This window comes from Cygnus olor, chromosome 29, assembly GCF_009769625.2.
Source record: "Cygnus olor isolate bCygOlo1 chromosome 29, bCygOlo1.pri.v2, whole genome shotgun sequence".
Lineage (NCBI taxonomy): Eukaryota > Metazoa > Chordata > Aves > Anseriformes > Anatidae > Cygnus > Cygnus olor.
The window spans coordinates 70,577-85,746 of record NC_049197.1 but is presented as its reverse complement, the minus strand read 5'-3'; the positions used below and the strand labels follow the sequence as shown (position 1 = coordinate 85,746).

At 70.1% G+C, this 15,170-nt stretch overlaps 2 protein-coding genes across 5 annotated transcripts; both read left to right on the top strand.

Annotated features, from left to right (window-relative positions):
* The first annotated feature begins 1,233 nt into the window (after positions 1-1,233).
* On the top strand, positions 1,234-5,385 carry KRT18 (keratin 18). Its single transcript, XM_040539618.1, has 7 exons — positions 1,234-1,784; positions 2,511-2,593; positions 3,266-3,422; positions 3,491-3,655; positions 4,020-4,145; positions 4,256-4,479; positions 5,165-5,385. Exons 1-7 carry the CDS (start codon positions 1,320-1,322, stop codon positions 5,277-5,279), a joined length of 1,335 nt encoding a protein of 444 aa, XP_040395552.1. The 5' UTR covers positions 1,234-1,319; the 3' UTR covers positions 5,280-5,385.
* A 1,077-nt stretch (positions 5,386-6,462) lies between these two features.
* Positions 6,463-12,701, top strand: EIF4B (eukaryotic translation initiation factor 4B). 4 transcript variants are annotated; one of them, XM_040539616.1, is made up of 15 exons: positions 6,463-6,575; positions 7,677-7,817; positions 8,609-8,817; positions 9,407-9,523; positions 9,771-9,825; positions 10,011-10,154; positions 10,449-10,559; positions 10,772-10,951; positions 11,041-11,275; positions 11,365-11,480; positions 11,580-11,793; positions 11,947-12,011; positions 12,156-12,243; positions 12,341-12,413; positions 12,542-12,701. In XM_040539616.1, exons 1-15 carry the CDS (start codon positions 6,563-6,565, stop codon positions 12,617-12,619), a joined length of 1,839 nt encoding a protein of 612 aa, XP_040395550.1. In that variant the 5' UTR covers positions 6,463-6,562; the 3' UTR covers positions 12,620-12,701. The 4 variants fall into 4 exon arrangements, with proteins under 4 accessions (XP_040395550.1, XP_040395548.1, XP_040395549.1 ...); XM_040539614.1 differs by having other exon boundaries at positions 12,539-12,701; XM_040539615.1 differs by having other exon boundaries at positions 11,944-12,011.
* Positions 12,702-15,170: the final 2,469 nt, after the last annotated feature.

Below are 15,170 nucleotides of genomic sequence, written 5' to 3'. Positions count from 1 at the left end.
GCCAGAGCACAGGGAGCCGATGCCCTGGCAGATAAGGGCTGGAATGCGGCGCCCGCCTGGGTGCAGCCCCAAATCAGCCCAGAGGGAGATAAGGGCCCGGCCAGGCGCTGGGGGAGGGGGCGGGGGGGGGGTGGGGGTCCCTCAGGGCTGGGAGGGCTCCCCTGCACCTGGGGGGAGAGGGGCTGGGTGGGGGGTGTCCCCAGGGTGTCCCTGGGGTGTCTTTGGTTCTCCCCAGGGTGTCCCCAGGGTGTTCCTGGGGTGTCCCTGAGGTCTTCCTGGGGTGTCCCCAGGGTGCTCCTGGTGTCCCCAAGATGTACCTGGGGTGTCCCTGGGGGTGTCTGCGGGGTGTTCCTGGGGTGTCCCCAGGGTGTCCCCAGGGTTTCCCTGGGGTTTGTGCAGGGTGTCCCCGGTTTTGTCCATGGGGTCTCCCGGGGGTGTCCCCAAGGTGCCCTCGGGGTGTCCCCTGGGGGGTTGCAGCAGGGCTGGGGAGAGGCCGGGCAGGATTCCTGGAGCCGGTTGGGCCGGGCCACCACCGCCCCCCCCCAGCCCGGAGCACCTGGGACCGTCCCCAGCTGGGGACCCGCACGGCCCCCGCCCAGGGCCGGGGGACTCGGTGGCACGTCCGGCCCCGGCTCCGCCGCGGGTGGGAAACTGGGGGGGGGGGGGGGGGTGGGGGTGTCCCCAAAATGCTTGGGGCGAGCTTCATCCCCAAGCCCTGGGTCCCCCAAAATGCAGGGGGCTGATCTGTCCCCATGCCCTGAGACCCCCAAAATGCAGGGGGCTGACCCCATTCCTCTGCCCTGGGTCCCCCTGAAATACACAGGGCTGGGCCCCCTCCCTGTGCCCTGAGTCCCCCAAAATTCAGGGGGCTGAGCCCTGTCCCTATGTCCTGGGTCCCCCGAAATTCACGGGCTGAGCCCCCTCCCTGTGCCACGTGTCCCCCTAAGTGCAGGGGACCGAGCCCTGTCCCTGCCCCCTGGGTCCCCCAAAACTCACGAGGCTGACCCCATTCCTCTGCCCTGGCTCCCCACGGGTGCCTGGGGCCGAGCCCTGTCCCTGTGCCACGACCCCCAAAAACCCCCAGGACCTCCCCCTCCCCCCCCAGCCCCAGCCCCTTGGCAGGACCCGAAGCGGCCGCAGGATCCGGCCCCACCTTCCCGGGCCCCAGCGGGGCGATGCCGGCGGCGGGGCCACCCCTTCCCTCGCCCGCCTATAAATCACGCCCGGCCGCTCGCCCGCGCGTCTGTCCGTCGGTCCGTCCGTCCGTCGGTCTGTCCGTCCGTCCTTCCACCCGTCCGTCCATCTGTCCGCCCAGCACCATGAGCTACTCCCGCAGCACCGTCTACTCCAGCTCGTCCCGCTCGGGTGGCAGCCGGCGCCTTGCGCCCCTGAGCAGCGCCGCCAGCGTCTACGCAGGGGCCGGGGGCTCGGGGTCCCGCATCTCCGTCACCCGCAGCAGCAGCCTGGGCAGCGGCTTTGGGGCCGGCTACGGGGCTGGCTATGGGGCTAGCTATGGGAGCAGCTATGGGGGCAGCTACGGGGGTGGTTACGGGGGCAGTTACGGAGGCAGCCTGCTGCTGTCGGGCTCCGGCGTGGTGCAGAACGAGAAGGAGACGATGCAGGACCTCAACGAGCGCCTGGCCACCTACCTGGACAAGGTGCGGAGCCTGGAGCAGGAGAACCGGCGGCTGGAGGTGCAGATCCGCGAGCACCTGGCCAAGAAGGGGCCCAGCACCCACGACTGGAGCCACTACTGGGAGGTGATCGAGGACCTGCGTGGCAAGGTGGGTCCGGCACGGGACCGGCAGAGCTGGCACCGCGGCCCCAGGGCGCTGCCGGCCTCCCGCGGGCGCTGCCAGCCCCGGGTTAAGCATTAACCCCAGCAGCCGCGGGGCCGGGCGGACTTTGCACCCGAGGCTGGCGGCGGGTGGGGGCGGCCCCCGCCGCGGGGGACAGCGGGGGACACCGCATGGGGCAGCGCACGGGGACACCGTGGAGGGGTGTCGGGGGACAGTGCGTGGGGACACCATTTGGGGACAATGGGAGGCACCATATGGGGACATTGGGGGTCACCACATGGGGACAATGGGGGGCACACATGGGGACACTGGGGGACACCGCACCCCCGGCTGTGGGACCAGGTGAGGGGAAATGACCAAGGCCATGGGTGTCGGGGGGCTGACTGGGGGGGTTAATTAACACACCCCTCATTAAGCAAACAAACCCCGCGGCCAGTGCTGCCCCACCCACCCCTCATGTCCGCCCCCCCCCCAGCACAGCGGTGCTGCGGTTTTGGCATGGCTTCGGCCCAAGGTCACGCGGGGACGGGGAAGGGGACCAGTCCCCAGGGTGCCCGGTGCCAGCTGGCCCCACCCAGGGGACCTGGCTCTTGTTCCCCCCCATCCCCCCGCCCCAGCATTTCCGGGGCGCGGCACCTGCCCAGGGCAGGCGGAGGCCCCAGGAGGGCCGCGGGGGGGTCCCCACACAACGTGACGTCCCCGTCCCCACAGATCTTCGACAGCACGGTGGAGAACGCCCGCACCGTGCTGCAGATCGACAACGCCCGGCTGGCAGCCGACGACTTCAGGGTCAAGTGAGAGCAGGGCAGGACGGCGGAGGGGGGACAAGGGGGACACTGGGGACAACGGGGACAAAGGGGACAAGGGGGACAATGGGGACAGGGGTGAGGTTGGGATGGGATGGGGATGGGGATGGGGACATGGACAGGGATGGAGGAGGGGATAGGATCAGGGACAAGGACAGGGACAGGATGAGGATGGGGACAGGATGGGAAGGGATAGGACAAGATGGGGACAAGGATGGAGATGGGGATGGGGATGGGGATGGGGATGGGGACAGGGTGAGAATGGGAACGGGGACAGGGTTGGGATGGGGATGGGATGGAATGGAGATGGGGACAGGGTTGGGGACATGGACAGGGACAGGGATGGGGATGGGATGGGATGGGGATGGAATGGGGACAAGGACAGGGACAGGGATGGGGAAGAGCAGGAATGGGGACAAGGACAGGATGGAGACAGGGATGAGACAGGGACATGGATGGGAATGGGATGGGATGGGATGGGATGGGACAAGGACAAGGATGGGGATGGGGACGGACAAGGACGGGTCCGAGCAGTGGGGCCGGGGCCGGGCCGAGGCTGGGGCTGCAGCGGGGCTGGTCCAGGGCAAGGGGCGGTGTGGGGCCGGGGGGCACCAATGGGGCTGGGCTGGGGCCACACCTGGGGACACGCTGTGGCTGCAGGTACGAGGCGGAGCTGGCCATCCGCATGTCGGTGGAGAGCGACATCGCGGGGCTGCGCAAGGTCATCGACGACACCAACATGGCCCGGCTGCAGCTGGAGGGCGAGATCGAGGCGCTCAAGGAGGAGCTCATCTTCATGAGGAAGAACCACGAGGAGGTGGGAGGGGGCCCGGGGGGGCGGGGGACGCGGGGGGACCCCGCTCTGACCCCCCCTTTCCCCCCCAGGAGATGAGGAGCCTGCAGGCGCAGGTCTCCGGCTCAGGGCTGACGGTGGAGGTGGATGCCCCCAAGGCTCAGGACCTGGGCAAGGTCCTGGCCGAGATCCGGGCGCAGTATGACGCCCTGGCCCAGAAGAACCTGGAGGAGCTGGAGAAGCAGTGGGGGCAGCAGGTGAGGGCCCCCCCGGGACATGGGGGGGGTGGGGGGTGCACAATGGAGAGCCCCCAGGGGTCCCCCGGCGGCACCGGTGCTGGTCCGGTGCTAGGGACCTTCCCCCCAGGGACGTCCTCACCCATGGGGGGGGCTCATGCAATGCTGGGGGGGGGAAACCTCACTGATCCTGGGGGTCCCTGCCCCACGCAGGACCCCAGCCCCACCAAGGGGACCCTCTCTAAGGGGGGGTCCTGCTGCGAGGCTGGGGACACCCCTGGGAGAGCCGTGTGGGACCCCCACTCCTGGGCTCCATTCGTGGCTGTGCCCCACCCGGTGACCCCCAAAACCACTCCCATCCCCCCCCACCCCCTTGCCCCCCCAGATCTCCGAGAGCACCATCGAGATCACGCAGAGCAGCAAGGAGGTGGACACGGCCCGCAGCACCGTGGTGGACCTCCGCCGCTCCGCGCAGACGCTGGAGATCGACCTGGAGTCGCTCCGCAACCAGGTGCCAACCCCAGAGCTCCCCCTTTCTCCCCTCCCCACATCCCGCAGCCCCCCGCATGGGTGGGGGTCTCGGGAGGACGTGGGTGCTGAGCTGTGGTGCTGGGGGCGCAGAACGGAGCCCTGGAGGGCAGCCTGCGGGAGGTGGAGGGCCGCTACGCGCTGCAGATGGAGCAGCTCAACGGCCTCATCCTGCGCGCCGAGGCGGAGCTGGCGCAGGCGCGCGGGGAGCTGCAGCGCCAGGCCGACGAGTACCAGGCGCTGCTCAACGTCAAGAGCAAGCTGGAGGCCGAGATCGCGACCTACCGGCAGCTGCTGGACGGCGGCGAGCAGCTCAGGTACGGGGCGGGGGGGTGCGGGGTGCTGGGGAGGTGGAGGGGGTTGGGTTGGGTTGGGTTGGGGTTAAGGTGAGGGTTAGGTTGGCGATGGGGTTGCGTTGGGGTTGGGTTGGGTTGGGTCGAGTTGGGGTTAAGTTTAGGTTTAGGGTTAGGATTGGGGTTGAGGTGGGGGTTGGGGTTGGGGGCTTGGGGTTAGGGTTGGGTTGGGTCAGATTGGGATTGAGTTGGGGTTGGGTTGGGGTAGGATTGGGTTGGGGTTAAGGTTAGGTTTACGGTTAGGTTGGGTTGGATTGGGTTTGATTGGGTTGGGGTAGGATTGGGTTGGGGTTGGATTTAGGGTTAGGGTTAGGGTTGGGTTTGGGTTTGGGGTTGGAGTTAGGGTTGGCGTTGGGGTTAGGGTTAGGATTGGATTGGGGTTGGGTTGGGGTTAGGATCTGGGTCAGGCTGGGTTTAGGATTAGGGTTAGGATTAGGGTTAGGTTTAGGGTTTGGATTAGGGTTGGGCAGAGCTGCCTCGGGGTCAGGATTAGGAGCAGGACGTGGTTTGGGCTCAGGGCCGTGCAGTCCCAGCTCCCTCCCCGCGGGCAGCAGCAGCACCTGGGGGGCCGCACCCCAGGGTGCCCCCACCCATGGGGCGCTGAGGGGGGGGACGGGGACCCTCCCTGTCCCTGACCCCCCCCCCACAGCCTGCAGGACGCGCTGGACAAGGAGAGCAGCAGCAGCACGGTGCGGAGCTCGCAGCGCATGCTGGACGGCAAGGTGGTGACCGAGACCAAGGAGGTCAAGGTCAGGGTCCTCTGAGAGGGCCCTGCCCCCCCGGCAGTGGAGGGGGGTCCCTGCACCCCCCCCACCCCCCAGCCTCGACAACCCCCCTGCAATAAAGCAGCAAATCCCCCCGGGGGGGTCAGCTCCGTGTCTGCTCCTGACTGGGGGGGGGGGGCTTCGGGAGGGAAACTGAGGCGGGGGGGGCGGATGGGGGGGACAGACGGACGGATGGGGGGTGGATGGACGGACAAACGGATGGGTGGGGGGAGAATTGGCAGGATGGACAGACAGACGGACGGATTGGGGGACAGACTGGCGGAGGGGTGGGGGGGTGGACAGACGGACAGACAGATGGGTGCGGGGGTGGGAAGGTGGCCGGACAGACGGACGGACGGACCGATGAGTGGACGGACAGACAGAAGGGTGGGCGGGCAGCTGGTGGGTGCACGGACGGACGGACGGACGGACGCGTGGGCTGGGGGCAGGGCCAGAGGGTGGGGGGTGGACGGACGGGCGGGCGGGAGCACACAGGGGTGCAGGTGTGCATTGCACGAGGCTCAGCAGCACGCGGAGGTGCGGGCGTGCATTGCGCCAGCGCCCTCAGTGCCTGGGGGAGGCGTGACCACGCCCTGCACGAGGACTGGCAGTGCACAGCGTGCGATGGTGCACGGGGGGCAGTCGTGCGTTGCACAAGAGCCAGATGTGCACGGGGAGGTGACGGTGCACTGCACATGGGCCAGCAGTGCGGGGGGGGAGGGTGCAACGTCCAGGGGGAGGGGGCGACGGTGCGTTGCACGCAGGGCAATGGTGCGCTGCACAGAGGGGGGTGAGGGTGCGTTGCGCGCGGGGGGGTGACGCATTGCGCATGGGAGGTGCTGGCGCATTGCACGCGGGGTGCAGGTGGATTGCACAGGAAGGCGGTGGTGCATTGCACGTGGGCCAGCCGTGCGTGGGGAGGGGATGACGATGCACCGCACGCCACGGTGCCGGAGCATTGCACAGGAGGTGCTGGCGCGTTGCACGCGCGGTCACGGCGCCTTGCGCACCGCGCTGCCGCTGCGCACCCCGGTACCGGCGCCCTCCCCCTCCCCTTTCCCCCCTCCCCCTCCCCCCCCGGCCGTTCCCGCCCCTCTCCGCCCCCCGCGCGGGCGGCGACGCCAACCGCAGAATTCAACGGCCCCGCCCCCCGCCGGGCCCCGCCCCTCCGCTCCGAGCCCCGCCCCTCCCGCCCGGCCCCGCCCCCCGCCGCCGCCGCGGGGGCGTGGCGGCGCTGTCCACGTGACGGCGCCATCCGGGCCCTTTGCCTTCCCCGTCCCAAGATGGCGGCCTCAGGTGAGCGCGGCGCGGCCGCCGCGGGCTCGGCGGGGGGGGGGCGGGGCCGCGGCCGCCCCCGGGCCGCGGCGGCACCGGCGGGGGGCGGCGGGGGGGACCGGGGCCGGGGGCTGGGGGCGGGGGGGCTCGGGGGGGGAACGGCGCGAGCCGGGCCCCCCGCCCCTCCCCCGCCGTTCCCCTCAGCGCCCCCCCCGACGGGGAGCGGGGGGGGGAGGGGGGGCGCTGAGGGGAGCGGGGGGGGGAGGGGGCCTGCGGGCGGCGCAGTGCGCAGGCGCGGCCGGCAGGGGCGGGGCGGGGCGGGGGGGGCCACGTGGGGCGCGGCGCGCACGCGGCTTGGTGGGGGGGGGGGGGGGGCGGCCCCGGCGGGTGTGCGAGGCAGCAGCCCCTCCCCCCTCGTGTGCAAGGCACCAGCCCCCCGGGTGTGTAAGGCACCAGCCCCCCCCCGCTGCAGGGCACCAATTCTCCCGCTTGTGCAATGCACCAACCCTGGTGTGCAATGCACCCCCCCCCCCCCACGCGTGCAGGGCACCGACCCCGTGTGTGTGCGGGGCACCATCACCGCTGTGCGCGGCTGGTCTGCGTGCACTGCATCGCCCACCCCGCCCCGTGCAATGCGCCGTCGCCCTAACACCCCCGTGCAATGCACCACCAGCCCCCCCCCACGTACAGCCGGTCTGCGTGTAGGGCATCAACCTCCCCCCCCCCGTGCAGTGCACCCCCACCCCCTCCTCGTGCAAGGCACCATCGGCTCCCCGTGCACAGCTGATGTGCGTGCCGGGCACCGTCACCCCTCCTTGTGCAAGGCACGGTTGCCTCTCCGTGCGGGGCTGGCCCTTGTGCAGTGCACCATCAGCTCCCTGCGTGCAATGCACCACCCCCCCCATGCAGCGCACCACCCCGCCGTGCAATGCACCGCCACCCTTGCACCAACGACCCCCACCCGATCGCCGCTCAGAGCCATGGGACATGCCCCTGGACCCCCCCAGAGCCCCTCCAGGACAACCCCCCTGCCCCCCCTTCGCCCCAGGCCCCCCCACCCCTCCTGGCGTGGCAGGGCCCCCCCACAGCGCCCCCTGACGTGCCCCCCCGCGGCCCCCCCAGCAGCCAAGAAGAAGAACAAGAAGGGCAAGACCCTGACCCTCACCGACTTCCTGGCCGAGGACGGCGGCGGCGGGGGGGGGCCCACCTACATCCCCAAACCCGTCAGCTGGGCCGACGAGACCGACGACCTGGAGGGGGACGGTACGGCGGGGGGGCACCGGGGGCAAATGGGCGTGGGGGCAAGTGGGCAAGGGGCCGCTGGGTTAAGTGGCCACTGGGCTAAGTGGTTAAACGGCCACTGGGCCGAATGGTCGCTGGGTTAAATGGCCAAGTAGCCACTGGGCTAGACGGTTAAAAGGCCGCTGGGCCAAATGGCTGCTGGGCCAAATGGCCGCTGGGCTGAATGGTTAAATGGCCATGGGGCTAAAGAGCTAAAAGATCACTGGGCCAAACGGTGCTGGGCTAAAGGGCCAAATGGCCACTGGGTTAAATGGCTGAATAGCCACTGGGCTCAATGGCCAACTGGCTGCTGGGTTCAATGGCTACTGGGCTAAATGGTTAAAAGGCTGGTGGGCCAAATGGCCACTGGGCTGCGCGGCCAGATGGCTACTGGGTTAAATGGTTAAATGGCCACTGGGCTACATGGCCAACTGGCTGATGGAATACATGGCACTGGGCTAAATGGTTGAACAGGCACTGGGCCAATTGGCCACTGGGCTAAAGAGATAAATGGCCACCGGGCTCAGCGGCCAAGTGAGTGCTGGGTTAAATGGCCACTGGGCTAAGTGGCCAAGCGGCCACTGGGCCAAATGGTTATTGAGCCAACCGGCTGCTGGGTTAAATGCCCCCTGGGCTAAGCGACCGGACAGCCACTGGGCCAGTTGGCCACCGGTCCAGGTGGCCAAACCCCAGATGCTGTGGGCTCAGCCCCGGGTGCCCCGGGCGCCCCCCCAGCGTCGCGGGGCCGCCCTGAGCGCCGTGCGTGCGCGCAGTGTCCACGGCGTGGCACAGCAACGAGGACGACGTGTACCGGGCACCCCCCATCGACCGCTCCATCCTGCCCACCGCCCCCCGCGCTGCGCGGGAGCCCAACATCGACAGGAGCCGCCTGCCCAAGTGCCCCCCGTACACGGCCTTCCTGGGCAACCTGCCCTACGACGTGACCGAGGAGTCCATCAAGGACTTCTTCCGAGGCCTCAACGTGAGTTGGGGGGGCGCGGAGCGAGGCAGGGCCCCGCGCGGGTTCTCGTCGGGTTTTGGGGGGGGTTTGTGATGCAGAAGGGGCCTTAGGGAGGGGCGGTGGCTGGAGAAGGGTGGTGAGGCCAAGGGCTGGGATTGGGATTGGGGATAGGGGATGGGGATGGGGACGGGATGGGGCGGGGATGCTCCCGGTTCCCAGTAAAGGCAGGGAGATGGCAGGCAGACAGCCTGGACAGGGGAAAACATGGTTCGTTACCAAAAAATTTGATTTGGGTCACGAGGAAGATGGGGAAACGCCTCCCAGCCCGCTCGGGGCTCGGGTCGGTGCCGCCGCCCGGGGCTGTCCTGGTGGCCGCAGCTCCCGGCCCCACGAGCACCGGGGTGGATGCGGGGTGGGCGACACGCTGAGCTTGTGCCTGCGCCCCAGCAAGCCTCCAAAAACCTCCAGAAGTCCCCAAAATCGTCCAGAAGTCCCCAAAAGCCTCGGCACGGCATTGAAGCTCCCTGCCCCTGGTGGTCCCCGGGGTTTGTCCCCCCCCGGCGGCGCGGGTCGCCGCCTCACCGCCAGCTCTGTCCCCTCTCCCCCGCAGATCAGCGCCGTGCGCCTGCCACGGGAGCCGACCAACCCCGAGAGGTTGAAAGGGTTTGGCTACGCCGAGTTCGAGGACATCGACTCCTTGTTCCAGGCGCTGAGCCTCAATGAAGAGGTGAGTGCAGCCCCCAGGGGCCCCCCCCGCGTCGGGCGCCTCCCTGCACAGCCCTGGGGGCTGAAGACGCTTTACGGAGCCTCGTGTTGTAGAGTGCGTGTTAAAAAGGCTCAAGCGGGGAAAAAAAAGCTGGGTTTGGGGGCTTTTGGAGATCCCCTGCGGCGTGAAATCCTCCGGAGCTCGGGCACCGGCCCGGCCCTGTCTCTGCGCCGTGGGGGCGCGGGGCTGACGGCCCGCCCGTCTGCAGTCCCTAGGGAACAGAAGGATACGCGTGGACGTCGCTGATCAGGCTCAGGATAAAGGTGGGACCCGGACCCCGCCCCTCCGCTCCGTCCCTGCTCCGGGGGCCGCAGTGGGGCCGGGGCGGCCCTCAGCACCCTCAGAACCCTCGGGGCGTTCCCTTATCGCGGGGCCCCCCCAGCCGTCCCTATCACGCTGCCCCAGGCTGCGCTGGCTCAGGGCCCCCTTCCCTTCACCCCCCCCCCAGATCGCGACGACCGCTGCTTCGGCAGGGACCGCGACCGCTTCCGCGACTCGGAGAGGTTCGAGAGCGACTGGAGGGCCCGGCCCGCCGCCACCGACAGCTTCGACGACTACCCGCCGCGCCGGGGCGACGACGGCTTCGGCGACAGTGAGTGGGGCGAGGGGGGGCTCAAGGGGGGGCAGGCCCCCTGCCAGGGCGGTGGGAGCAGCGCCGGGGCTCTGCACAGCACCGCGGGCTGCGTCTTGCCCATGGGGTCGGCCCTCCGGAGCCATGGCCTGCCGCGCCCCTCCCCCAGTGCCTCGGCACCCTTGCGGTGTGCTCAGGCGCCCGTGGAGCAGTTGCTCGGGTCCGGTCCCCCATCCGATTCCTCAGGGTGCCAATTTTCCTCGGTTTTCCCCTCAAATCCCCTGCTCACGCCCCGCCCCGCTCCCCCCGCCGCAGGGTATCGGGATCGCTACGATGATCGGTATCGCGACGGCCCGCGCAGGGACATGGACCGCGGCTTCGGGGGCCGTGACCGCTACGATGACCGCAGCAGGGATTACGACCGAGGTAGGGCAGGGCAGGGCAGGGCGAGGCGTGCTGGGGGGAGCAGGGGGTGGGCCCGGGGGGCTTCGGCACCGTGCCCCTGCTGCAGCCGCTGCCCCGCGAGCAGCATTGGGCCCTGGCGGGCGGCTCCCCGTCCCTATTTGGGGCCCGGTCCCTCTCTCGGGGGTGCTCCCCTGCAGGGAGGACCCACAGGGTGTTTCCCCACCCGCCCCCAGGCTACGACTCGCGGATAGGCAGCGGCAGGAGGGCCTTCGGCAGCGGCTACCGCCGGGACGACGACTACCGGGGCGGCAGCGACCGCTACGACGACCGATACGACCGCCGCGACGACCGCATGGACAGGTGGAACTCGCGGGACGATTACGGCCGCGACGACTTCCGCCGCGACGACCGAGGTAGCGGCCGCGGGGGGAGCGCCGGCGGGGGGCGCGGGGTCCGGGTTCCCCCCCCCAGAACCCGCTCAGCGCCCGCGGGGTCCCGCCAGGTCCCACCCAGCGGCCGAAGCTGAACCTGAAGCCGCGCAGCGCGCCCAAGGAGGAGGAGGCGTCGGTGGCCCCCGCGCCGCAGTCCAGCCGGGCGGCCTCCATCTTCGGGGGGGCCAAGCCGGTGGACACGGCCGCCCGCGAGCGCGAGGTGGAGGAGCGGCTGCAGAAGGAGCAGGAGAAGCTGCAGCGGCAGCTGGACGACGACAAGCGGATAGACAGGCGGCCCCGGGAGAGGTGCGGTGTCATCGGTGGGGGCACGAAGCCCGGGGGGGGGGGGGGGGGGCGGGCTACCGGGCTGCCCCCGCTCACCCCCCCTGCCCCAGGCACCCCAGCTGGCGCAGCGAGGAGAACCAGAACCAGGAGCGGTCGCGGACGGGGAGCGAGTCCTCGCAGAGCGGCCCCCCCGGCCCCACCGCAGGCACCGGCCCCACGGGCAGGAGTAGGTAGCGGGACGGTGCGGGTCCCATGACCCCCCCGGGACAGGGCCGTGTCCCCCCCGGGACGGCAGCGTGACCCCCCCATCCCCGTCCCCCCGCAGCCACGCGGCGGAGGGAGAGCGAGAAGTCCTTGGAGAACGAGCCGCTCACCAGGGAGGACGAGGTGCCCTCGCCCCCCACCCGGCCCCAGGAGGAGAAGCAGCCCCTCAAGGCCATGCCTGCACCCCCCCCCAAGGAGAACGCCTGGGTGAAGCGCAGCGCCAACCCCCCCGCACGCCCCCCCGGCTCGGATTCGGAGCAGCACTCCCCCCCTAGGTGGGTGAGCTGCGGAACACCCCCCAAGTGTCTGGGGGGGGCCTCCTGGGAGTGGCGGGGGTCCTGACGCAGCCCCAGGGGATCGTGTGCCCCCCCGGCTGGTGGTGGTGCCCCCCCCGAGGTGCTGACGGTTGCATTCTGCCCCCCCATCAGCAGCCAGACGGCGCCCGGCCTGCCCCTGGAGGACGGCGTGGCCCCGAGGAGCGCCCCTAGGAAAGGTGAGGCCGGGGGGAGCAGCACCGCGCCCCCCCAGCAGAGCCCTGGGATCTGTCCCCTCGCCGGGACGGGGCCCGGGGCCCTGCGGGGGGGGGGCAGCCCTGCAGAGGGCCGGTGGCGAGACCCCGCGGCCCCCCCTGCCCCAGGAGATGAGAGCAAGGCGGACGGCGCCCGGGAGAGCGGCCCCAAGGCGCGGAGCGGCAGCTCCGGCCGCGGCCCAGGAGACACCGAGCGGTGCGTGCCCAGTAGTGCTGAGCGCGGGGGGACGGGGACGGGGACCCCCCCGAGCCCGGCGTCCCCCCCCGAGCCCGGCATCCCCTGGGTGTTGCAGGAAGGAGAGCAGGAAGGATCACGACGTGAGACCTGCGCCTGAGCCAAAGAAACTCGACGAGAGCCCGGCCTCCGTAAGCACCCTGCCCGCGGGGGGAGGCCGGTCTCCTTGGGGAGGGGGTTCCCTGCTCCTCGGGGGGGTCCCGGGGGTGCTGAGCCCCCCGGTGACGCGGCGCCCGCCCCACTGCCTCCCTGCCAGCAGTTCAGCCACGCCAGCAAGTACGCGGCGCTGTCGGTGGACGGCGAGGACGACGGCGAGGACGAGGAGAGCGCCGAATGAGAGCCTCGCGCCGCCCCCTGCGCCCCCCGGGGAGCCAAAGCAAACCTGTCCCCAGCAGGCCCAAATAAATCCTGAAACTCAGCGCCTCCGGAGACCCTTCTTAAACTTCTTACCGCAGGAAAAAACACAAAACACACACAAAAAAACGTGCCCGCAAAGTACAAACGAGAGGAAAACACAAAAAAAAAAAAGGACGCCGCGCTCCGTGCGCACCGCTGCAGCCTCCGCCGGCCCGAGGAGCCTCCGCGGGCCTCGCAGGGCCAAGCTCAGCACCCGGAGCCTCAGGTAGGGCTGCGCCCCGTGGGCTGCAGGCGGGGGGCTCGCGGACCCCGGCCCCCACCCACGGAGGGGCTTCGGAGCCTGAGCCCGCAGCCCCAGGACCACGTCCCGGCCTCCGGAGGCTGGCGCCGGGCCTCCCCCGGCCCCCCTCCGCCTGCCCCAAAGCAGCCCCCAAATCCTCGGGTTTGAGCCCGGTTTGGGGAGGGGGCGCCCGGGGGCAGCGCGCCCGCCGCAGGCTCCGGGGGAGGCCCCGCAGCTGCCTTTTACTTGGCCCCCCCTCGGGCCGGGGCGTTGAGGGGGGTTGGGGGGTTTGGGGTTGGTTTTTTTGTTGTTTCCTCCAATAAAGCTGATCTTGAACATCCCCTCCAGCGGCCAGCTCCGTGCGAGTCCTCGCTGCTCCGGGGCTGCCTTCATCCCCCTCCTCATCGTCATCCTCATCCTCCTCCCCAGCCCCGCAGCCTCCACTCAGCACTCCTGCTTGGCCTCTTGGCCAGCCTCCACCTCGTCTTCTTCCTCATCTTCCCTCTTCCTCCTTCCTCTTCTTTCTTCTCTTCCTCTTCCCCCCCGGCCTCCCCTCCTCAGCAGCTCCTGGAGGCCTCCTGGCAGTCCTTTGGCCAGCCTCTTCCTCCTCTTCATCCTCCTTTGTCCTCCTCTTCCTCGTCCTCCTCTTCCTCCTCCCCCCCAGCCTCCCCTCCTCAACAGCTCCTGGAGGCCTCCTGGTTGTCCCCTGGTCATCCTGGTCATCCTCCTCTTCCTCCTCTTCCTCCCCCCCAGCAGCTCCTGGCAGCCTCCTGCTCGTCCCTTGGCCAGCCTCCTCTTCCTCTTCCTCTTCCTCCTCCTCCTCTTCCTCCCCCTCCCTGCGACGTGTCCCCGCCGCGCTCTTGGCACGGAGCCCGCAGCGAGGTGAAGTTTAATTAGCGGGGGGGGAGCTAATTGCTGCTAATCGCTAATTGCCAGGGGGTCCTGCAGGCCGGGGGGGGTGGTCCTGCAGCCCCCACCCCCCCTCCCCTGGGGGCTGGACCTTTTAAAAGCCCCAAACCCCCCAAAAAGCCCCAAATCCCAGCCACGCACAATCGGCCTCTGTTGGCCGCGGGGCCGGAGCCAGGTGGGGGGGGGGACGGGAGGGGGGCGGCAGCCAGGGACCTCCTGCGGATGGGGGGGCTGCTGGGGATGGGGGGGGGGCGCACGGGGGGGCGAGGGAGCAGTGGGGGGACACTGAGACTGGGGGGTACACATGGGGGGGGGACACTGAGCCCCCCCTGCTGGGCACACATTTCCCCCCCCCCCTTAAATCCGTCCCCTGCCCCAAAGCCCCCCCAGAGCTGTGCCCTTCAGGGGGGGGTCACAAGAAAAAGCTAATAAAAAGTGGAGGAAATAAATAAATAAATATTTTTAATAGAAAAAACAACCCAAAAACATAAAAAACCATTAAATCCCATAAACAAGCCGGGCAGGGAGGGGCCGGCAGAAATCCCGCAGCGCCCCCCCCCCCCCCATGGGCGCCCGGTGCTGGGCAGGGCCCTGCTGCTCGCCCCCCCCCGGCCCGGGGGGGCCCCAGGTGGGTTCCGGGGGGTTGGGGGGGCTGGGGGCGGCCGGGGGGGCCGAGCCCGTGGGTGCCAGAACCAGGGAGGGGCGGAGGAGGTCCCTGTCCTGCACCCCAAAACCACCCCAAAACCACCCCAAACCCCCGTCCTGCATCCCAAAACCTCCACGGGGGGGGGGCTGGGGCCTCGACCCTACAGCCCCTAGAGTGGGTGTCCCTATGGGGCACTATGGGGCTCCATGGGTCCCTATAGCCCGGACCAGGTATCCCTATGGGCCCTATAGGTCCCTACAGCCCGTACCGGGTGTCCCTATGGAGCTCCATAGGTCCCTATAGCCCCATACCCCGTGTCCCTATGGGCCCTATAGGTCCCTACAGCCCTGCACCAGGTGTCCCTATAGATCCCTATAGGTCCCCACATCCCATACCCGGTGTCCCTATGGATCCTATAGGTCCCCGCAGCCCCCCCATTAACCCTTCCCTCCCCGTCCCCGTCCCCATCCCCGGCCGCAGCGCGGGGGGGTCCCGGCCGCGTTAACCCCTCCGTGCCCGGAGCCCCGCAGGGGTTAACGGGGCCGGTCAAACCCGGGGGGGGGCCGGGGGGGGAAGGAGGGGAGGAGGCGGGGGGGGAAGGAGGGGAGGAGGCGGGGGGGCCCCGCCCCGCCCCCCGGGGCCGCCCCAACGCCGCCGCCACCGGGCCCGGACCGGGAGCAGAGGGGACGGGCGGGG